Here is a 23,790-nt window from a genome sequence, read left to right on the forward strand (position 1 = left end):
GCTTATACTCCAGTCAACAAAAAAACTTACCGAGGACTTGTGCGCGGCCGAGGCTTTGGTGCTTCCGGGATCGCGCGCACCTCTCCCAAGCCACCGCCGTCCGAGACCTTCCAAAGTTTGGGGAGGTTTGGGGAGGTGCGCGTGCACCTCCCCAAACCTCCCCAAACGTCGGCAGGTCTCCGTTCCTCCGCGCCCTGCCTGCCTGCTTCTTTCCGCAGCGGAAAGAAGCAGGCAGGCAGGGCGCGGAGGAACGGAGACCTGCCGACGTTTGGGGAGGTTTGGGCGCCTCCCCAAACCTCCCCAAACGTCGGCAGGTCTCCGTTCCTCCTGCCGACGTTTGGGGAGGTTTGGGCGCCTCCCCAAACCTCCCCAAACGTCGGCAGGTCTCCGTTCCTCCTGCCGACATTTGGGGAGGTTTGGGCACCTCCCCAAACCTCCCCAGGTCTCCGTTCCTCCGCGCAGACCTGCCGACGTTTGGGGAGGTTTGGGCGCCTCCCCAAACCTCCCCAGGTCTCCGTTCCTCCTGCCGACGTTTGGGGAGGTTTGGGCGCCTCCCCAAACCTCCCCAGGTCTCCGTTCCTCCGCGCAGACCTGCCGACGTTTGGGGAGGTTTGGGCGCCTCCCCAAACCTCCCCAGGTCTCCGTTCCTCCTGCCGACGTTTGGGGAGGTTTGGGCGCCTCCCCAAACCTCCCCAGGTCTCCGTTCCTCCGCGCAGACCTGCCGACGTTTGGGGAGGTTTGGGCGCCTCCCCAAACCTCCCCAAACGTCGGCAGGTCTCCGTTCCTCCTGCCGACATTTGGGGAGGTTTGGGCACCTCCCCAAACCTCCCCTGGTCTCCGTTCCTCCGCGCAGACCTGCCGACGTTTGGGGAGGTTTGGGCGCCTCCCCAAACCTCCCCAGGTCTCCGTTCCTCCTGCCGACGTTTGGGGAGGTTTGGGCGCCTCCCCAAACCTCCCCAGGTCTCCGTTCCTCCGCGCAGACCTGCCGACATTTGGGGAGGTTTGGGCGCCTCCCCAAACCTCCCCAAACGTCGGCAGGTCTCCGTTCCTCCTGCCGATGTTTGGGGAGGTTTGGGCACCTCCCCAAACCTCCCCAGGTCTCCGTTCCTCCGTGCAGACCTGCCGACGTTTGGGGAGGTTTGGGCGCCTCCCCAAACCTCCCCAGGTCTCCGTTCCTCCGCGCAGACCTGCCGATGTTTGGGGAGGTTTGGGCGCCTCCCCAAACCTCCCCAAACGTCGGCAGGTCTCCGTTCCTCCTGCCGACGTTTGGGGAGGTTTGGGCACCTCCCCAAACCTCCCCAGGTCTCCGTTCCTCCGCGCAGACCTGCCGACGTTTGGGGAGGTTTGGGCGCCTCCCCAAACCTCCCCAGGTCTCCGTTCCTCCTGCCGACGTTTGGGGAGGTTTGGGCACCTCCCCAAACCTCCCCAGGTCTCCGTTCCTCCGCGCAGACCTGCCGACGTTTGGGGAGGTTTGGGCGCCTCCCCAAACCTCCCCAAACGTCGGCAGGTCTCTGTTCCTCCTGCCGACGTTTGGGGAGGTTTGGGCACCTCCCCAAACCTCCCCAGGTCTCCGTTCCTCCGCGCAGACATGCCGACGTTTGGGGAGGTTTGGGCGCCTCCCCAAACCTCCCCAGGTCTCCGTTCCTCCGCGCAGACCTGCCGACGTTTGGGGAGGTTTGGGCGCCTCCCCAAACCTCCCCAGGTCTCCGTTCCTCCTGCCGACGTTTGGGGAGGTTTGGGCGCCTCCCCAAACCTCCCCAGGTCTCCGTTCCTCCGCGCAGACCTGCCGACGTTTGGGGAGGTTTGGGCGCCTCCCCAAACCTCCCCAATCGTCGGCAGGTCTCCGTTCCTCCTGCTGACGTTTGGGGAGGTTTGGGCACCTCCCCAAACCTCCCCAGGTCTCCGTTCCTCCGCGCAGACCTGCCGACGTTTGGGGAGGTTTGGGCGCCTCCCCAAACCTCCCCAGGTCTCCGTTCCTCCTGCCGACGTTTGGGGAGGTTTGGGCGCCTCCTCAAACCTCCCCAGGTCTCCGTTCCTCCGCGCAGACCTGCCGACGTTTGGGGAGGTTTGGGCGCCTCCCCAAACCTCCCCAAACGTCGGCAGGTCTCCGTTCCTCCTGCCGATGTTTGGGGAGGTTTGGGCACCTCCCCAAACCTCCCCAGGTCTCCGTTCCTCCGTGCAGACCTGCCGACGTTTGGGGAGGTTTGGGCGCCTCCCCAAACCTCCCCAGGTCTCCGTTCCTCCTGCCGACGTTTGGGGAGGTTTGGGCGCCTCCCCAAACCTCCCCAGGTCTCCGTTCCTCCTGCCGACGTTTGGGGAGGTTTGGGCGCCTCCCCAAACCTCCCCAGGTCTCCGTTCCTCCGCGCAGACCTGCCGACGTTTGGGGAGGTTTGGGCGCCTCCCCAAACCTCCCCAAACGTCGGCAGGTCTCCGTTCCTCCTGCCGACGTTTGGGGAGGTTTGGGCACCTCCCCAAACCTCCCCAGGTCTCCGTTCCTCCGCGCAGACCTGCCGACGTTTGGGGAGGTTTGGGCGCCTCCCCAAACCTCCCCAGGTCTCCGTTCCTCCTGCCGACGTTTGGGGAGGTTTGGGCACCTCCCCAAACCTCCCCAGGTCTCCGTTCCTCCGCGCAGACCTGCCGACGTTTGGGGAGGTTTGGGCGCCTCCCCAAACCTCCCCAAACGTCGGCAGGTCTCTGTTCCTCCTGCCGACGTTTGGGGAGGTTTGGGCACCTCCCCAAACCTCCCCAGGTCTCCGTTCCTCCGCGCAGACATGCCGACGTTTGGGGAGGTTTGGGCGCCTCCCCAAACCTCCCCAGGTCTCCGTTCCTCCGCGCAGACCTGCCGACGTTTGGGGAGGTTTGGGCGCCTCCCCAAACCTCCCCAGGTCTCCGTTCCTCCTGCCGACGTTTGGGGAGGTTTGGGCGCCTCCCCAAACCTCCCCAGGTCTCCGTTCCTCCGCGCAGACCTGCCGACGTTTGGGGAGGTTTGGGCGCCTCCCCAAACCTCCCCAATCGTCGGCAGGTCTCAGTTCCTCCTGCCGACGTTTGGGGAGGTTTGGGCACCTCCCCAAACCTCCCCAGGTCTCCGTTCCTCCGCGCAGACCTGCCGACGTTTGGGGAGGTTTGGGCGCCTCCCCAAACCTCCCCAGGTCTCCGTTCCTCCGCGCAGACCTGCCGACGTTTGGGGAGGTTTGGGGGCCTCCCCAAGCCTCCCCAAACCTCCCCAAACGTCGGCAGGTCTCCGTTCCTCCTGCCGACGTTTGGGGAGGTTTGGGCACCTCCCCAAACCTCCCCAGGTCTCCGTTCCTCCGCGCAGACCTGCCGACGTTTGGGGAGGTTTGGGCGCCTCCCCAAACGTCGGCAGGTCTGCGCGACGTTTGGGGAGGTTTGGGCGCCCAAACCTCCCCAAACGTCGGCAGGTCTGTGCGGAGGAACAGAGACCTGGGGAGGTTTGGGGAGGCGCCCAAACCTCCCCAAACGTCGGCAGGAGGAACGGAGACCTGGGGAGGTTTGGGGAGGCGCCCAAACCTCCCCAAACGTCGGCAGGAGGAACGGAGACCTGGGGAGGTTTGGGGAGGTGCCCAAACCTCCCCAAACGTCGGCAGGAGGAACGGAGACCTGGGGAGGTTTGGGGAGGCGCCCAAACCTCCCCAAACGTCGGCAGGTCTGCGCGGAGGAACGGAGACGTGCTGACGTTTGGGGAGGTTTGGGGAGGTGCGCGCGCACCTCCCCAAACCTCCCCAAACTTCGGCAGGTCTCCGGACGGCGGCGGCTTGGGAGAGGTGCGCGCGATCCTGGAAGCACCGAAGCCTCGGCCGCGCGCAAGTCCTCGGTAAGCTCCGGGCGGTCACTTGCTTCGCGTCTCCTGAGGGAAGGGGGGGCGACTGGAGCGGGCGTGTTTCCTCGCCTGCTGGGCGCCGCGATTTGCCCGGGGAACGCGCGGGCCCCGAATGGCAGCGTGGAGCGAGGAAGCGGACAGCCAGGGCTTCCCCGAGAGCCGCGGCCACACAGGGTATTCCTGTGTATTCAGGCTTGCAAAATGGCGGATCGAGCCTGTGCTGGCGGCAGAGGCTTGCAGAGCGCGGATCCAGCCTCCGCCGGCGGCGGAGGCTTGCAGAACGGCGGATCGGCTTATACTCGAGTCAACAACTTTTCCCAGTTTTTGGGGGTGAAATTGGGGGTCTCGGCTTATACTCGAGTCGGCTTATACTCAAGTATATACGGTACTAAGCATATTTCAAAGTTTGATGTGATTGACATAATTAAAGATTTTTCTGTAATCAATGAAGTACATATTAAGTTCTTTTTTATATATTCCTTAGTTTTCTTAATTATCCAGTACACATCAGCAACAAAGTTCCTCTAATCTACATTTGACTATTGTAAGCATTGTTTTGCTAGCATGTAAAATTAACGATATTTTACAAAGTTTGCTTTTTTGGTATGGGAATATAGATTGACCTCTTCTAACCTTTTTTTAAAAAAAACAAATTTTATTGAATATACAATTAAAAACAAAAGTGGACATGCTACAACTTCTCTGGCTTCAACATTGCTATTAGTATTACCTTATATAAAGAAAAAAAAGAAAGGAAAAAAGTTACATTGTAACAAAATGTGCGTATAACATCTATGAGTTTTCTAGTGAACATTCTTTCATTCGTCTACATTGTGATTAAGTATCTTTCAATTCTATGTAAAAGGTTTCTAAACTATCAACTGATCAGTCGTATTCATCCCAGCGTTCCTCCTTAACTCTAGCCATTTGTACACATTGTTCCAAATGACATAATAATCCCTTTCGGTTTTGTTTTTGATCTCTAATATTAACCTATCCATTTCAGCGCAGGATAGATTTTGCTTATTAATTCTTCTTCAGTAGGGGTTTCTTTTCTTTTCCATTTTTGAGCATAAGCCAATCTTGCTGCAGTCAAAATGTCTGAAATAGAATTCTACTGTCTGAAATAGAATTGATACTCAACACTGTCCTTATATACAGCCAAGATATCACAATGGAGTTTGGATTGGACAAATGTGCCACCTTTATCATCAACAGGGAAAATTAGTGAAAATTGAGAAATCAACTCAAGCAGAACTAAAAGCCCTGCTGCTAGGAAGACTAAAAAAATAATGTCAGTAAATCATGCCCTTCATTCACACAACAATGTTGACAGACTCTACTTACCAAGTACCTGAGGTGGGCATGGAATGTTGCAAATGCATCAGACAGTTGAAGAATAAAAAATGGCATTGGAAGAATTTCTGAGGGACAGCAATGGAAGATGAACTGAAGCTAGTATACCATGAAGATTTACTGAGTAAATGGAGAGACTACACTGGCTTACAAGAAAGAACAAATGAAGAAAAGAGACATGGCAAGACATGATCAGTACATAAAAAAATAGCAGGCTATTAAGTGGATAACAAGAGGATAAATAAGAGGATAACCAGAAGGCATGGCATTGACTAAGAGAAGGAAAGTTGAAGAAAAAGACTGGCTAATTTTGGTTGTACAAGGCCAAGCCTTCACAACAAATGCATACAGAACCAAAATTGAAAAGACAGCAACAGACAGCCAATGCCTTCTTTCAAAGAAGCTGAAGAAACAGTGGAGTACCTAGTTAATTGCTACAAGAAAGTGGCACAGATTAACTACAAACAATGCTATGACAAAATAGCAACAACAGCACATTGCAATATCTGCCAGAAATACCAATTGCCTTCAAGCAAAAACTGGTGGGATCACAAAAAAAGATGAAGTAATAGAAAATGAAGAAGCTAAAATGGACTTGGATTTTAAAATTCATATAGACAGGCACTTGCTACATTACACCTCAGATTTAACAACTGTTGATAAGACAAAAAAAGTCTGGATAGTGGACATGGCAGTACCTGGAGACAGCAGAATAAAAGAGAAAGAACTGGAGAAAAATCACAAAATACAAAGACCTGAAAATAGAAGTAGAATAACTGTGGCAAAAAAAGCAAAGATAGTGCCAATAATATTAGGCCCCTTAGGTGCAATCCTAAGATTTCTGTAGCATCTCTTGAACATCACTGACATTGACAAACTGACCATCAATCAAATTGTGAGAGGTAGCTTTACTTGGAGCAGCTTACATCCTGTAATGATAGCTTTAGTACTATCAAACAACAAATCTGCCTATGCCAGGTCCTTGACAAGAACTTGATAGAAGGACTTGATTGATGGATACAACTGTCAAATCCAGTCTAAACATGCGGCTGACTGTGTAGCCACCATGATAATAATAATTTCAAGCAGCTATCATTTCTAGAAATTGTAATTGTGGTATAATTCCTCGAAATAAATACTGATTTGTTAAATAAATTCTTATGCCACAGGTGACTCTTCACAGGTGACTCTGCTAATACAATGATCAGCTAGAAGAGCTGTTTTTATTAGCCTTTAAGTGGAGGCATGTGAAATGTGAAGGAACAGAATGGAAATGGAAAGAATGAAGAAGAAAACAAATTGGAATGACAGCAACCTCTGGGGCTCATTATATGTACAGGCTGAGGGCCCAGTGTGGCTCCAAAGATTGTCCAGCCCTAGCTATTTTCATAATTGCCAGGCCAAAGTCTTCCTCCTTTCCATATGGAAGTGCCATGACAGCTGGACAATTCAATTGTCAAGGTGAGAGATCTGCTAAGTGTCAAAACATCTTTATGATGACCTATTGATAAAACTGTTATGTACTGAGCTTGTGGTACCACACCACATGAACCAACGGCTCCCTTGAAACCTAGACAGACCGTCTCCAGCCTGCAATTGGTCTACCTTGGCAGGAAGCATGGTTCCATTCTATTGGCTGCTGCTAGAGGGTTGGACTGTATATATATATAGTGGCTGAGCATGGCCCGGGTTAAGCTCTGTCATAACTAATAAAGGATGTGTTGCTTTATGAACAACTGTCTGTATTCATTCCTGCTCACCCGAGCCCACGACTTCACAAAAACTGCAATTTTTCTGTCCAATAGGGCAGCAGTAGGTATAAGAGCCTCCACTAGCAATACATTCTAAGTCCCATGGAGTAGTAATAATTTGAACTACCGTAATTAAATCCTTATTCAAGTCACTGCAGTATTAAACATGCTATTTAGTTTGATGAAAAAATTGATCTGAATGCATTTCCTGATTCTTTCATCCCTCTTTCCTTTGAAAACATGGATATTAGATTGTTACTCTGTCAGCCACCTTTTTTTTAAAAAAAAATCTTTTTAAAAAAGGGTGCACAATATTTTCTAAATGCAAGTCATGGAAATTATGGAAATAGGTAGTGATTGCCCCAAGTTACACTGAGCCCTCAGCCTGTTCTCACGATGGTCTCAGAGGTTGCTAGTATCTTCTAAAAAATTCATGAGAAAAACAAACACGTAAACATAGCTGAATATGAAGCTATGATAGGACACACACATTAACATTCTACGTGATTCATACATTTCCTGGCTGTATGTCATAACACTGATATATAAAAGCAAGCTTTGACTGGTTAATACTAACAGAAAAGAGGTTGAATATATACCAGCTGCTTACATCACCTGATCTTCTGTTGTGTAATTTCGGTCCACACATCTAGGAGATTGAAAGAAAGAGTTAATCCCCTAAAGCACACAGCTGCACAGGAAGTTTAAGGCGTGACTGTTTTTTTTCTTTTTTTCCTATCTAAGATGCAGTTAGACAGCAAATACTTTAGAAAGCTGGATCTGTTCAGGAAATAGTAGCTAGATAATGGCTGCCTCGGATTCAAGTTGTCCCGAAGATCTAGCTGAAGATCTGCCAATTCAGGACCCTGTAGTAAATGGCTCACCAATCTGTGAAGAAAAGTGGGGGAGTAGAGAATTGAAAAATGAAGGGGAACTTCTGATGGAACTTGAAAACAAAGATCCATGCCAGGCCTGGAAGCCAGGCCTGGGAGACCAACTGTTTGAAAACGAATCATCCAAGGATCGCTCACCCAGTATCTTGGCAGAAAGTCCCTCAGAAGAGAAGCAGGAGGAGGAAGAGGTGCTTTGTGATTTCTGCTTGGCAGAGAAGGTGCAGGCAGTAAAATCCTGCTTGACCTGTATGGTAAATTACTGCCAGGATCACCTGAGGCCTCACCTGGAGAATGTCAAACTACAGAGCCATAAACTTATGGATCCACTAAAGGACATCGACATACAGAGCTGCAAGACCCACAAAAGGCATCTCATCTGGTTCTGCCCCAGTGACCTAGTCTGTATCTGTGAGGAATGTCTTTCTGATGGACATCAAAACCATCAAGCTGTGATCTGCGGGGTAGCCAGGAAAGAAAAAGAGGTAATGACTGCATATAAATTTATTGTTAATCTGATGTAAAGGAGAATTGCCACAGGCTATTAAGCGCTTGGATATAAGAGGTCAGAGAGCTCTTACTTTCACTCCTAGCCTTTTGCAAGGTCATTTGCATGGCCATTAGCTACTGGATCACACTGGCTTTTCGTATTGTTTCTTGGATTGTGGCTTAGGAGAACACGTAAATCTAAGTACTGATTTATGCATTTTATGCAGTGTTATGTATAAATCCTGTGACTTATTCCATGAACCATGCCTTAGCATGCACTTAGGCTTGTTCCTAAATGAACATGATATATAACTGCAATATACTGGGATTTCATGAATTTGCAAGTGGGGTATTATGAAATAAAAGCTTCCTTGTGAAAGAGGATTGGGGGTTTTCAATAGGGAGAAATCCTGATGAGCAAAAGGACTTTCCTACTGTCTATGAGAAGCTGACTATCATGCCAAGGATGACATCTACAATCAGATTACTTATGGATTGTGCTTAGTTCCTGTTTTCTAAGGAAATTGGCATTTGACTGATTCTCAGGCACAGTGGAGGAATTGAACCATTGTAGGATACTTCTTGAGACTAATACCAAAAGTTACAGCCAATTTTATTTTCTGTAGGAGGACATTGGAATTATATCCATGTGGGGTAGTTTTTGCCCTATCACTATAAATTCCTCTTTTGTACAGAAAAGTGAAAAATGCCCTCAAGTTAAGCACAGCTCTTGATAACTTCACAGATACAAGTGTACAATTTTCCTAGCAATGATATGGGAACAGTTTGTCATAGCTGCTCTCTGGATGTTTATTTAGTTTACTTTAGTGAGATTCCTGATCCTGCTTAGTTTCCAAACTTAGAGAAATCCAGCTCATTTCCAATTTTAAAAGGCCATGTCTTTTTTCTTTCCTCTCTCACTTCAACTGAGTGCCATTTTTCTTAACAAACCTTTGCATCTCTGCATCATTGCACAAGCAGAGAACAAATAACTTCTCTCTGAAGTGGATTTTTTTGTGTGTCTGTGTTTGCTTGAACTTGAATTCAGTTTTGAACAAACAAGCAGGTAGCATGTCTCATTCTCCTAATGGGTGTTCCTGTTAATGTCCCAGTTTCCATAGACATTTCGTGCTTGAAGCATAAATAATATGAAAACAGTTCCAACTGGTTATGACTCATATCTTAGGTGGAGAAATCAGGCATTTATAGCTCTTATGAATGAATTTCTTTTCTTGGTGTGAACTTTTTTACTATGTTTTTTTTGATAATCTTCTTGTTCTGCAGGATAAAATTACTAGTACCAGTTATTTCGTACTAAACAGAGTTGTGTGATATTCACTGTTGTTTCCCCACTTTATGCCTTAATCTCTCTTCTTTACTAACTTTCACTCCAAGAGAGTAAATCTTGACAGGAAATTGGAATCCCTTTTCACAATATCTGAATCCTGTTTGGGACAGAATTTTGTTTCATTTTGATTATGCTTATTTAAAAGTGTAATTTGTTCCAAATGTAAAAAATTAAGACAGGTAAAATGTAACATCATTGCATTGTGTTGGTTATAACATGTCACAGAATAAAGACCTTCAACCTATTATTGTACTTAGGAGTTTTTCATGTGCATCTGGAAAGAAGCAATTACTCATACTTAACATATTAGGCTGAGTGAATCACAGTGAAATCAACTGGAAGAAGAAAAAATGGGAGGAATAGTCATGAGGAGACTGCATTGGAGAATATACAGAAATTACCTTCTAAACCAATGAGCAATCAATGGACAACTTGTTCCAAACCAGATTATTTTTTAACTCGCTTGCAATGATGGTAGGAGATATGTCTAGTGACATTCTCCAGATAAGTTTTTTTTTTATTTTCAGTTGAATTTTGGGGAGTTTAAGAGGCTGGGTGCCTTAAGCTTTTAGCTGTCTTAAACCAATTTTGTTTGTTCCTTAACTGTTCAAATGGGAAAATTCCTGTAATAATATTTATTAATACAGGATTTTTGGATGGCAATACCTTCATTTATATATTTTTCTCAAACATTGATCTGGAATTTGTGTATCATAAATGCTATATAGAGAAAAATGAGATCAATGTTCTTTCTTTTTCTTTTGATCATTCAACAAATAGATGTTTTCTGTAGAAAAGTTATTCCCCAATTACTATATGGAGTGAAAATATGGGAAATGGAAACCTGGACATCTTGCAAATGGGATAATAATCAATGTATAAAAACTTTTTTGGCTCTTCCATTGATAATCTTCACTGCCTTGCTGAAAATGGTAGAAAGCTAACGTGATCACCATAAGAGGAAGTGAGTAAAATCCATTTTACTCTTCTTCTAGGGTTAGTCAATATTTTAGATTTTCCTTCAGTCAGTGTTTCTGGAAATGCTTTGAAGCAGAAGGATGGGTCCAGTCCTGTTTATGGCATTATAACTATATTACCTATTTGTGAAACATGTATAATCCCAAGTTCTAAGGACAAGCTATAGAATTTAGTTATCCTCAATGGACAATTGTAAGGACTGGAACAGAGTCTTTATTTCAGATTTTTCTGCATGGTTTAGTCTGATTAAATTGCACAGAGAAATATTTTTTTTTCTTTTTAAAGAAAATAAAATAAGAAAAAGAAAATTACACAAAAGTATAGAAGGGGAAAAAAACCTGAAAACGAACACACAAAATGTATATTTACAGCATATATTTATTAATAAACTGAAACTGTGATTCATTACAGTCATTCATGGTTGATGTATGATAATCAATTCTGCAAGCCACTAAATAGTTGGAGCCATATGTTTGTGTTTCCAAGGTTGAACAATAAGTCTTTTGATTATGTGTTCATTTTCTCTGTCCAAAAGTCACCTCCCAAGATAAATCTCAAGACTGAGTTAATACATGTAATTGCCTCTTACTGAAATGGAACAATATATTTAAATCAAGCATTCGTTTCACTGCATCTCTGACAACATAAATCATGATAATCCTTTGTGAACTACTGTTTCTTATTTAAAAGGATTTGACCTGAAAATCTGTTGATATTTGGGATTTTTTTAAATGTCTCTTTTATTCATTTAGGTAAAACGTACAAGCAAAAGAAGGCAAAAAGAAAAAAAAAGAATATATACACGTATACTTAAAGGAATTTGAGAAAAAAATTAAATGGCAAAAAAGAGAGAATAAAATGGGCATTCTGCTAGTCATTCTCTGTTTCACCCCTTCCTTTTAATCCTTTCCCAGCCACTAATTACTGCTTGAATATTTTCATAGTTTACTTTGGACATTATTACTCATTTCTGTTTGGATCACTGGAATGTCTAATTATCTCTGTGTCTCAAGTCCCAACTTTAAGGCAAGAGTTTACAGAACTCACTTTCTAATTTATGCCATTAATGTGCCTGGATAGAGGATATTAGAAAGTACCAACCACTTTATGATACATCTGTGTGTGAGATGAGATGAGATGAGATGAGATGAGATGAGATAAGCTTTATTGTCATTTTTTACTGTGGGCACACTGGCACACATTAAACATGAAATTCTGTTGCTTGCTCTCAAAAGTGTACACATACATAACATATACATATAAACATGCTATATACAACACACACACACACACACCTTTACATATAAATACATGTAAATATTTTTAACCCTCTACTGAAGCAGCAAAGCTGTAGTTTATATCATTTGCTATTTTTATCAGACATAGAACATTTTGTAATTCAGCCAAGTAGTGACATATGCAGTTGCACAAAGAAAATTTAGTATAAAAAGAAGGTAAGCTTTATACCTGGTTGCAAAGGATTACAATTGGTTTAACATAAAATTGGTTGTAGTGGCTTATTTTTCACCTACTGCTGATGGTTTAGTTTTAGACAACCCATATATGTTAATTCCTGTTGTCTAATTGCTGGTTTGGATGAGAATCCTTTGATTTTGACAAGTGCTTCATGGTATTGATCAAATAATATGGTTGCAATAATATATTAATTAAATAATCCAGTAGCAATGCTTGATCAGGGAATATCATCAAATTGTAAACTTTTGATTGCATCAAATTAATTGTAATTGAATTAATTTTTACTCCACCTCAATTCAACTGGATTCTGGACAGATTTTAAGGAAGTACAATCTCATTCAGAATGACTAACATGGATGACTTTTCTTACAGACCACCACACCCCAACCTTGTCTACATCAAGTTTTGGTTTATTGTCCATCACTTTACCTAACTTGTCTTCTCCATACAGAAGCAGTTTTCAGTCTGAATGTTCATGAAAAAAAATGAACTCATTCATGAATTTCAGCAGCTGTTACATGACTTGTCTCCATGTATAACACCTGGTTTATCTTTCAACAGTGTGAACTTTTTCATCTTCAAGAAGAATATGATTGGAAAATGAAGTCATCTGAAAATGCAATTGCTAAATTGCAGAAGAACTCAGAGTCTATAGTGGTAAGAATTAAAATAGAGATCTCTGTTTACTTAAGGTTCAACCCTTGGCGACGATAGAAATGACTTGTGTATTTTCAAAAGTCTTCCATATGCTAATTTCTTTGCAAAATATATGCTTGCAGACAGGCTGCTTCTTAATAGATCCAGTTGCTCCACAAATAGGTTGGATAAGAACTAGTTTGAAGGTTATAGATGCTGCACCAGCATTTACCTGACAGAAGTCATAATGGTAGACTATCTTCCAAGGCTTATGGGAGAGGGTATAGTTATTCCTTGCAGTACCTGATAATATATCTCTGTGATGGATTGTGATGACACAGGGGCAGGTGATGTGGTGGATTAGTGAAGTGTCATCCAAGGAGGGGGTTGAGGCAAGAGACAACACAGCCTTGATCAGAGGCAGAGGCAGAGATTTAGGACAGCCATTCCCTAGAATCTTCCAGGATATATCCATTAGGGTTAGAATAGATTTAGTCTTGCAAGATTCTGTCTAAATGGTGAAAGCAATGAAAGAACTAACTTTGGCTGGACTATTCTAGGTCATTCCTGAGCTGGGCATGACACTCTCCAAGGCAATCTTGGAAATTACAGTGCTGGCATTCAGGTTTATGTGACAGCTTTGGATCAGACATTAGTGTTGGTGGTCTTGGCAGGCCTCTGTTGACTTCCCTAGGAAACCTGATGAGGATGGGGGACATGATTCAAATATTTTCTTATAGAAAAGTAGACTATCTTTAAGCACCACTCAGTTATTTCTTGAACACTTAAAAAAGAACATCAGGAATGTTTTAGTTACTATACTGTGCTGTGTCTCCTTCTGTTGAGATCACTCGGCCCATGTGTGCAAAATATAGCTCTCAGCTTGTTGACAATGGTCAATTCAGGGACTCCCTTCATTTCCCCTTATTTCTGTGTGGTCATTTTTTAGAGTTGTATGTAGCTACTAGCAAAGAAAGCCAAATCTATTTAAAGATCAGCATGTAAACTGATTTAAACATACTACCTGAATGATCTGAATTAATTCTTAAAGGCTAGCAACTCCCCAAACTTTTAAATGGGTAATAAAAATAGTAAACTTAAACTTTGTGTAAGTCTTTTTTTTGGGGGGGGGGGGGTTGTGAGTGTTATTAAATCATTTGAAGATTTCATCTAGTCATCCTTAGTACATAGATGTTCTTTGGACTATCCCTTGTTAAATTAATTTAAGAGTGACTATTGACTCTCAAAGTCACATTGCTTTGCAGAAAGGAAACTGATTTATATGTCATTCTTTTCTCTTTTTTATGCTTCTTTATAATTTTTACATGTTTCTTATTTTAAAAAACTTGTATTTAGTTTTGCTGGAAGGAACATTAAAGGCTACTTTCATACTTTACATTCTAAAGTCAACATTAATGACATTTAGCAGAAGGATTTTATAGTTACCCTTGCATTTGGACTAATTTCTTTACAAGAGTCATCTGTACAATATCTGCAGATTTTACTGGACTTTCCCATTAAATTCCTCTCAGTGAGGTGAGGAATGAGTAAACCTTTCACCTCCAAATCTATAAAGACTCCTCTTGAACAAGGTTGATGTTTATGAAGTTTGGTAAGGTTTATCTCATAGATTGCACAATCCTCCATGCAGTCATCATTTAATGTCACCTAACTGTAATGAAAAAAAGAAAAGTTATAAAAGCTTTCTTTGAAAAAAGAAATCAGCATTTGAGGAAATATTTTATCCGTTCAGAAGCCTGCAACTTAATCCCAATCTTCTAAAAAGGCAAACACAATAGCAACTTTTGTGGATTTCTAGGGTTAGCCAATCGCAAGTACCAAACGTCAGTTTTCTAAAATCCGAACCAAATGTCCTATTTTATTGTCATTTGTGAGACATTTAAGAGCAAACATGGACTCATTATATGAAAAGCTGAAATTTCACCCTTCCAAAAGCTCTCTGGACTTACACACTCTGACTACCCTTCCTGTCAGGTTATAGTTGCTTGGTAGTTGCAGCTGCAAACATTTTTTGTTCCCTCATAATTCCACTGTATAGTGCCTGACTGGTAAACATAACAAATAATAAATGATAAAATATATTCCACAGTGTCCTTTACAAGCTCTAGAGCAGAGGTGGGGAACCATGGCCTCTTTATGACCTGTGGACATCAGCTCCCAGAATTCATCTCAGGATTTCTGGGGGTTGAAGTCTACAAGTCATAAAAGGGCCATAGTTCCCCACCCTATTACTAGAGTTCAAAGATATGTTATTAGGGAAACCAAACCATCCCATCTTTTATATTTTTGTATGTATGTATTAGGTATGCATGCATGTATGTATGTGTATAAAAACTTTTTACATGTTTCTTAGAGATAAATGGATCATGGTAGTAAACATTTCCTGCTTGCTTCCTTGGTCTTCCAGATCCTAATAGATGCCAACCTTCAATCACATGTAATCTTTCTCGCCTCCTTTTCCTAACCCCAACTTTGGTCCTCAATTTTTAAAAGAATCTTTTCCTCTACAGAAAAGAACAGACTGGCAAGATATATATATATTTTTGCTAAGCCCTAATGTAAGCATCCGTCCTCAGGAAAGTCCTGTTTCGGCCAGAAGGATGTGTGCTAGGAAAAACTGCAGTCTATATTACATGCTGCTAATAGTCTGGAGTAATCTTAATGCAGAAGAATTCTAGCTAGGAAAAGGAAGTGGAAATTTCTTTCCACTAGAAATTTGTATGGAACAATTCTAAGGCTAAAATTTCCATTAACTGATTTCCTTTGAATAACACTCCATCTTGCAAATTGGATGAAAAACTGGGAAGTCATGTTAGATCATTTTGCTATATACACTAAGGCAGAGTTCCTCAACCTTTCTGGCTTGGAAGCCTGGAAAAAAAGGAAGCAGCAGCAAAATGTGCAAATGGGCATGCACATGATGGCAGTGCTAGAGCGTGCAAATGCGTAAGCAGGTCATGTGCTCCCGTGGTGCACATTCTGGCACCCACGTGCATGTGCAAACAGGCCGATAGTGTCCCCGTACATGCACAAATGGGGCTGCTAGCACCCGTGCAGCGGTGCTACCATGAGTTAGGCGGGCTCACCAACTATTCCCTGGATCCGGTGGCCAACAGGCCACAGCCCAGTACCATAGTTTGGGGACCCCTGCACTAAGACAGTAAGAATATAATATATGCAGTATAATGCAGTGAGACATGCAGATCTGTATATTGGGGAAACAAAGCAACCACTTCACAAACACATGGTACAACATAGGAGAACAAACTCATCAGGACAAGATTCAGCAGTCCATCTGCACTTGAAGACAAAGGTCACTCTTTTGAAGTCCACATTCTGGTCAGACAGAATCACTGGTCTAAAAGAGGGGTAAAAACGGACATCTATGTTAAAACTGAGCAACCCTCTCACAACAGAGGAGGAGGGATACGATGCCACCTATCTCCCAATTACAACACAGTGTTTTCAGCAGTTCCAAGAAGGTTCCAAACCCATTTGCCCTCTGATTCAGGTGACCCTGAGGGAACAGATAAACCCCTAAGTAACTTTAACGACTCTCAGAGAGCTAATTACCAATTTTCAAAGTGCTACCTTTGGGTCATTTTGTTTTACAATATCCTGGATCTGGCTGTAGGTTTGCTTGATTCACAGAAGAACAGAAAGGAAAACCAGAAACTGGTTAACAAGTAGGAACAACCATGTGATAATTGGTGTTATGGACATGGAACATTTTGCCATATCCCTATTTCTCTTCAGTTCTGATTTTGTATATTAACACATATACTGTATGACTTCCCTGTCTTTTGGTTGTTGATCAAACTTAACAAATGACAAAACAAAGATAGCAAACAAATTAGAAGAGACTTTAATTTGGCAGATACTGAGAGACTTTAATTTGACAGATACGATGGAGAACATCCAGGGGTTTTTAATTACAGCCATAGGCTGAAAGTTCTCTATGCTTGCTTCAACAAGTTAACATTTGATGACTTATTCTTTATAATAACCCCAAACATAAGACGCTATTAGAGTAATAGTAGTTTTTGTTTTCATTCGGTGGGATGTTATAAGTGAATTGACATACTGTAATGTGGCATGCATAATAGTATGTGAATACTTGGGAAATGGCTGCTGTGTTTACAAAGAATAATTTATTCTTGAATGTGACTCATTTTTCCCCCCTGTCGGCCTATCTTATGCATTTAAGAAACATTTTGAGTGGAACATGACTGGAAGGACTGCATTGTTATGGGTTCAGCTGCACAGTTTACTACTGCATGGTCAATTTAAAATGTCAAACAGATCAGCTTTAAGGCTTTGCAATGATGATGGTTTCTGTTCTTGCAGAATTCAGTATCTGAAGTGAAAAACTTGGTGGAAGAGAAGTTTGAGGAGCTGCTGCAAGCTGTCAAGGCAACCCATGCCACTGTGCTCACTTTTCTGGAGGAGAAAGAGCGTGCTGCAGTTAATCATGCAAACGGAATAAAGATCCACCTTCAGAATCAGCAAGCAACAATGGAGGAATGCAGGAAAAGATTGGAGAAGATGGCCACCCACACTAATGATATTGTCTTCCTAAAGGTACCTTAAATGACCATAATAAAAATGTTTAAATCAGCCTTCAGCAACTGCTTACCTTTCTTGAATATTGTGGGTTGCAACCATTAAAGTTTTCTCACTGAAAGTTATGGGAGTTGAAACCCGATGGATCTGATGTGTACATCATATGGAAAGGTTGTTTTGGATGAATTTATTCTTTGCCTTTTCACTAACTATCTTGTATTGGTATGATCTGTTATTGGTGTTCACCTGAAACACAGCTGCTGCTCTGAATCTATAACTGGCCAATGTCAGTTGTTCAGTCTTAAAAGAAAGCGGAAAATGCCAGTGTGTGTATTTGAGTAAGCTACAAATCCTCTGATTTTTTTTAAAAATTTCCACAGTTTAGCTTCACAGGCTTCTGCAAGGTGTGGGTAGGAAAGCAGAAGAGAGATACAACATGCTGCAATATTATGAACCAAACCTCTTGATTTGAATATTTTCATTTGATGTTGAAATGCAAATTTGAAAAGGGGTGTTACATCATGATATCACAATGCACAGGGTTTTTTCTCCTAGCCCTTCCTCCTAGCACTGTCTAAGCTGTGTTCTTATCTCTTCTATCTATCTGTGCATATTTAGGAATACTGTGAATTCAAGAAGCATCTGGGAGATGATACATTGCCCAGTGTGTATATTGGCCTGAAAGACAAATTATCAGGAATCCGAGAGGTGATCTCTGAATCCACTGAACAGCTTTTACAATTACTAGAAACTTCTTATAAAGAAAAATTGCAGAGGTTTGCCAATGATGGTGAGTACCCATCCATCCATCCATCTTTAATTTACATGTTTATTCATTTTGATCAATTTTAAGAATGTTCACCTATCAACTGTTTTGATCCTGACAATTCTTTTCATTCTTAGTAATACAAAAAAAATCTTTCCTTCCTTCCATCTATATAGAAAATTCTGGGATAAAAACAACAGTGGCTGCAATTGTTCCATCCAAACATCGCCTGTCAGCTCCAGAACCCCAAAGTAGGAGTGACTTCTTAAAGTGTAAGTTATTGGTCAATTTTTGATGCAACACTTGAAAGAATTAAGAAAGCCTTGAAGAATCAGACCATCAGCATTGGCTTATCTGAAAAAGTCTATGGGAAGCTGACAAATAGGAGATCTGGGCAATTAAATTCAGGGGCATGCTGAACAATATATAGTTTTTATGAAGAATGGCCACTGATTCATTCCGATCAATTCCCTTTCAAGTTTTATTTACTGCAATCATTTTGATATATCACCTCACTCTGATACTGAATATCAAACATAATCATTATAATAAGCAGAAAACACCAGCTAAGGAGGCTGTGTGATCTATTTGAAAGGAATATGTCATAAAGTGTATTGGTGCAATCAAAGCATTCCTCCTCAAAGAGTTAAAGCAGTCACATCCTCTGAAGTCTTGACAAAGTTCTTCAAAGCCTTCCCTACATCCTCTGCTTGTTGGTATATAAACAGTTATTGTAGTGAGTATGGAAGATGGCATAACGGATATATGTAGACATGATTTAGTTAAAAATATGCTTGATGATTAAACATGTTCTGGAAAGGTCTATGTTCCTTCTGAAACATCAGATGGCTAGTTTGGGGATATACATTTGTCCTTGACATTTCATGTGTAAATGGGGCTTCCATTTGAGAATCTGTGGCAGGCTAGAAATCACTGAAGGAATAGGATCAGCAATGCAGCATTGAATTCTGGCAGGTGCTGTCTTTATGGATAAAGGCAGGGCTTTTTTTCTCATAGAATGCTCAGAACAGAGTTCCGGCACTTTTTTTGGATGGAACCTTTTAGGGTAGGCAAGGTGGGTTGTATGACATGTGTGAGTTCCGGCACCTTTTTCTTTTACAAAAAAAGCACTGGATAAAGGAGAGACATAAGATTGCCCACTCGCAGTCTGAGCAGTTACTTCTTGTGAGTAGATTGCAGGAACTGATTTTTTTGTGGTCAAGTCATGAGTAGAATGGTTGAGAGTCAAAAGATTTCAATCAAGTTCAAGCTCACTGCTGTGATGCAGTCTACATAGAATACAGGGTTCACACAAGCCTCAGTTCCTTAAGCAGTTTTAAATATAAATCATTTATGGCTAAAGAGAGATTTACTGAGTGGCAGGATAAGAGAATTCCACCTGATGAGTCAACATTCTTTTTGAACTAAAAAGGAAAAAATTAACAACTTTTGGCAAAAAGCATAACAAGGAGCGAGTGTAAGATAGAGGGGATGTATAAATATTAATTGCTAAAATACATATTTTTATGTATACAGAGAGAATAATGGGAAACTATCTGGGTGAAAGAATAGAAATCTACATTATCTTAAAATCTTAAAGAGAATGTTTACAAAATAATGCTCCATTGGTTTATATCACCAGAGAAATTATCTAGAATCTATAAAGGAAGTTCAAATTTATGCTGGACAACAAGAATGACATTTTGTAACACTTGAATGATCTTGGTGGAGCAGTGGGCTAATGCCTCCTTAAGTAACACCAGCTGCCTGCAATTAGTGCAGGTTCGCATCCCACCAGGCTCAAGGTTGACTCAGCCTTCCATCTTTCTGAGGTAGGTAAAATGAGGACCCAGATTGTTGGGGGCAATTAAGCTGACTTTGTAATAATGCCGCTTGGGGTGTGTGTGAAAGCCCTAATAAGCAGGCATATACATAGAATGAAGGCTACTGCTAAGCTTGTAAGCCGCCCTGAGTCTTCGGAGAAGGGCAGGATATAAATGGAATTTAAAAAAAAAATCTATAAATAATCTAGAAAATTCTAGATTCAAATACACATGATGATTCAGATTTTAAAGATAAACATGCAACTGAGACCAGAGATTTTTCTTTTGGTGTTAATAGACAATCAGCAAAAAAGTAATGGAACTAAATTTTTTGTACATGATGACTGCAGCAAAATGGATCTCAGGATCTTTATACCCTGACATCAGTGGTGGGATTCAGCCGGTTTACACCAGTTTGGCAGAACCAATAGCTAATTTTTTGTTGAGTTCTGGCCTAGGCCCAGAACGGACTTCCAGCATCTACCCAGAGAACCGGTTGTTCACATATTTGAATCCCACCACTTCCTGACATGGTGTTGTTCATGATATTTTGACAGCTCATTGAGGGACAACTATGATTTTGACATGAGGTCCCTTATCTTCTGTATATAGGAAAAGGCACATGGAAGCTGTTCTGAAAGTAAGTCTCCTTCCATTAAAGGCTACAAGTAAACATTTGCCTACTAATTTGAGAAGGACCTCTTTTTGTCATTTTATGCATTCTGGCATAATCTGTGGATGAAAAATTTAGAGAAATGTTTTGGAGGAAATAACATTTTCCTTTGCTTTCTAGAATGGTTAATAAAATTATATCAATAACTTTTTTTAAAAAAAACCTAAATAAATATTGATCTCACATTAGTGACCCATTAGTTAATCCATTATTAATGATTGAATATTGCCTTTTTGCAGTACTGAAATATAGGGAACTATTACTTAAGTAAGCTATTTATTTATTCCAAGCAAGTATGCAAAAACCCACAGTGACTTTACATACCAAGCCAAAATGTTCTCTGTCTCCACCTCTGAACCAGTGGGAAAAAAAATCTACTAACTGTTGTGCGTATTTTAACATTTTTAACCAGCAGACAAAGCTACAGCCTAAATATTGTTTGGCGAAGGTAAAAAAAAGTGAGATTCTTCCAAATCCTATACATTAGAGACAAAATATATCCTGGACTTAACTCCTGTTGTAAAATCTAATTAGGTCTTTTAGGTGCAGTGTTCTATCATATTTAGTGCTCAATTATTTATTTCTAGCTTTTTAAAAAAAATGTATCTATTTTTTGTGCAGATGCTTGCCTGTTAACATTTGACCCAGTTACTGCTCATCGTTATTTGAGGCTTTTGGATGACAACCACAAGGTCTCCAACACCACACCCTGGGAGCACCCATACCCAGATCATCCGGAAAGATTTGCACACTGGCGCCAAGTCTTATCTGATCAAAGCTTATATATGGGTCGTTATTACTTTGAAGTTGAGATATTTGGAGCTGGTATTTACATTGGCATGACAAATAAGAGCATTGACAGGAAAGGTTTGGAGAGCAACAGTTGCATCTCAGGGAATAACTTCTCCTGGTGTATTAAGTGGAACGGCAAGGTTTTCTCAGCTTGGCACGGTGAAGTGGAGACGCCTTTGAAATCTCAGGGATTTAGCAGAATAGGGGTCTACCTAGATTACCCCAGAGAAACACTCTCCTTTTATGGCATCGCTACTGACTCAATGACTCTCTTACATACTTTTGAATGTAAGTTTAATGAGCCTTTATATCCGGCCTTCTGGCTCTCAAAGAAGGAAAACAGCATTCAGATCGTTAGGTTGCAAAAAGAAGCTGAGCAGGATCCAGAGGCTTCTCTTCCTTCCACAGGAGAATCGGCTTCCAGTTGTATAGAGACTCGTGACTAAAGCAATGCACAGCAGAAACTGTTAATTCAGAACCGAGTGGCTGATTTTGTTGTACAATATTGGCAACACGGGTCAATTGTGGATACTTTGTAGAAGAATCCTATTGAAAAATTGTGTTTTATATACTTCAGGTTGCTTATTGTTTCTGTGAATATTATCTTTCACTGAGAGAGAAAACAGTAAATTATAACAATTCTCCTGTTTTTAAGTGAAAGTATTGAAAATACCTATTTGCAAAATCAACTTCTTTCTGGTTGTAAACTTCTAACAGAAGCATTCAAAATGAAAACCAAATGGCTGTTAGCATAACAATGCTCACTATGTATTGAAAGAATAAGGCAATTTATCTATATATACAGTCACTCCTTCCCCAATCCCCCTGTACTGCCTATGCTATAGAACAGGGCTTTTCAACCTTTTCACCCATTGTACCACTTTTAGGATAAGGCAATATCCGAGTACCACCAGTCTCCCAGCAAGGTGTCAAAAACTTGATCCCCCCCCCAAAAGGGAAAAAAATGATAAAGTACAGGTCGTCCACGACTTACAACAGTTCGCTTGGTGACTATTCGAAGTTACAACGGCACTGAAAAAAGTGACATGACCATTTTTCACACTTATGACCGTTGCAGCATCCCCAGGGTCATGTGATTTACATTCGGATGCTTGACCATATTTATGATGGTCACATTGTTCCAGGGTCATGTGATCGCCTTTTGCAACTTTTTGACAAGCATAGTTAGTGGAGAAACCAGATTTACTTAACAACCATGTTGCTAATTTTATCTCTTTCTCTCCCTCTCTCTTTCTCTCTCCTCTCTCTTCCTCTCTCTATTTATCTCTCTCTCTTTCTCTCCCTCTCTCCCTCTCCCTCCCTTCCTCTCTCTCCCTCCCTCTCCCATTGTCCCTTCCTTCTTTCCTTCCTTCCCTCCCTTTGTCCCTTCCTCCTTCCCTCCCTCCCTCCCTTCCTTCCTTCCTAATCCATTTTTACCAAGAAACCTGATGCGCACTTAACTTTAACACTTCTATCATAATCCAAGCAACCACACCCCTCAAATCACTTTACAGACATAAATTGAGGAAAATTAATACTCGGTATAGCCCAAACTGTCACAGGAAGACATGCTACTATTACAGAGGGTAGTGAGCACAGCACAAGACATTGTGGGCTGTTCCCTGACACCACTGGATGACATCGCCAGGGCTCGTTGCCTTGGAAGAGTGAGGAAAATTCTCAGGGATGACTCACACCCTGGACGGTATCTCTTTACTCTCCTACCATCGGGTAGGAAGATATAGGAGTATAGCCAGCCGTACCAACAGGCTGAAAAACAGCTTTTATCCGTGGGCTGTTAGGCTTTTGAATGGGATATAATCTCTGTGAACTTATGCAGAATTGACTTGGGAGGCCGGTGTGTGGTGTAGTTGGTTCACGTGGTGTGGTAGGATGGAGGGTTTGTTGTCACTGTGTGTTGGGGGGAGGGAGCACAGGGGGAGGTTCAGCTAATCTCAATGTACACATGTTGTACTTTGACAATAAAGGTTTATTATTTATTACTAATGATAAGAAATATTTTCTTTTTTTTTATTGAAAAGTTTTAACATACAATTTTTCTTTAAAACCCCCCCTCCCCCTCCCTTCTCCCTCCCCCCCTACCTCTCCCCCCTCCCCCCTTCCCCCCTCCGACTTCCCAGAGCTAAATACAAGGTATATATAAAAAAACCAATCATAAACAACCATATACTAACAACTATAAACTCTAAAATCCATCACTCTCTAGCTTATATAGGATAAAACAAACCTTAGTAATATTAAATATATATAAAAAAACTAAAAGAAAAAAAGAAAAAAAAGAAAGAAGACTCATTCAAATGCTACATAAAACTTCTTAACCCTATACTTATTCTGGATAAACTCAATCCATTTTCTCCATTCCATAATAT

General features: G+C 42.2%; 1 protein-coding gene across 1 annotated transcript; it reads left to right on the forward strand.

Moving 5' to 3' along the window:
- Positions 1 to 7,700: 7,700 nt before the first annotated feature.
- TRIM16 (tripartite motif containing 16) lies at positions 7,701 to 23,507 on the forward strand. The gene is made up of 6 exons (XM_081321702.1): positions 7,701 to 8,320; positions 12,688 to 12,783; positions 17,131 to 17,364; positions 17,965 to 18,136; positions 18,289 to 18,384; positions 21,230 to 23,507. The coding sequence occupies exons 1-6, from the start codon at positions 7,751 to 7,753 to the stop codon at positions 21,844 to 21,846; spliced, it is 1,785 nt and encodes a 594-aa protein (XP_081177828.1). The 5' UTR covers positions 7,701 to 7,750; the 3' UTR covers positions 21,847 to 23,507.
- The last annotated feature ends 283 nt before the right edge of the window (positions 23,508 to 23,790 follow it).

The sequence above is a fragment of the Vipera berus genome, assembly GCF_964194415.1.
Source record: "Vipera berus genome assembly, chromosome: 2".
NCBI classification, from domain to species: Eukaryota; Metazoa; Chordata; class Lepidosauria; order Squamata; family Viperidae; genus Vipera; species Vipera berus.

Coding starts and splice junctions, on each gene's coding strand:
- TRIM16 (XM_081321702.1), top strand. CDS start 7,751: ATGGCTGCCTCGGATTCAAGTTGTCCCGAAGATCTAGCTGAAGATCTG. Junction 12,784..17,130: donor AGAACTCAGAGTCTATAGTG/GTAAGAATTAAA, acceptor CTGTTCTTGCAG/AATTCAGTATCTGAAGTGAA. Junction 18,385..21,229: donor TAGGAGTGACTTCTTAAAGT/GTAAGTTATTGG, acceptor TTTTTTGTGCAG/ATGCTTGCCTGTTAACATTT.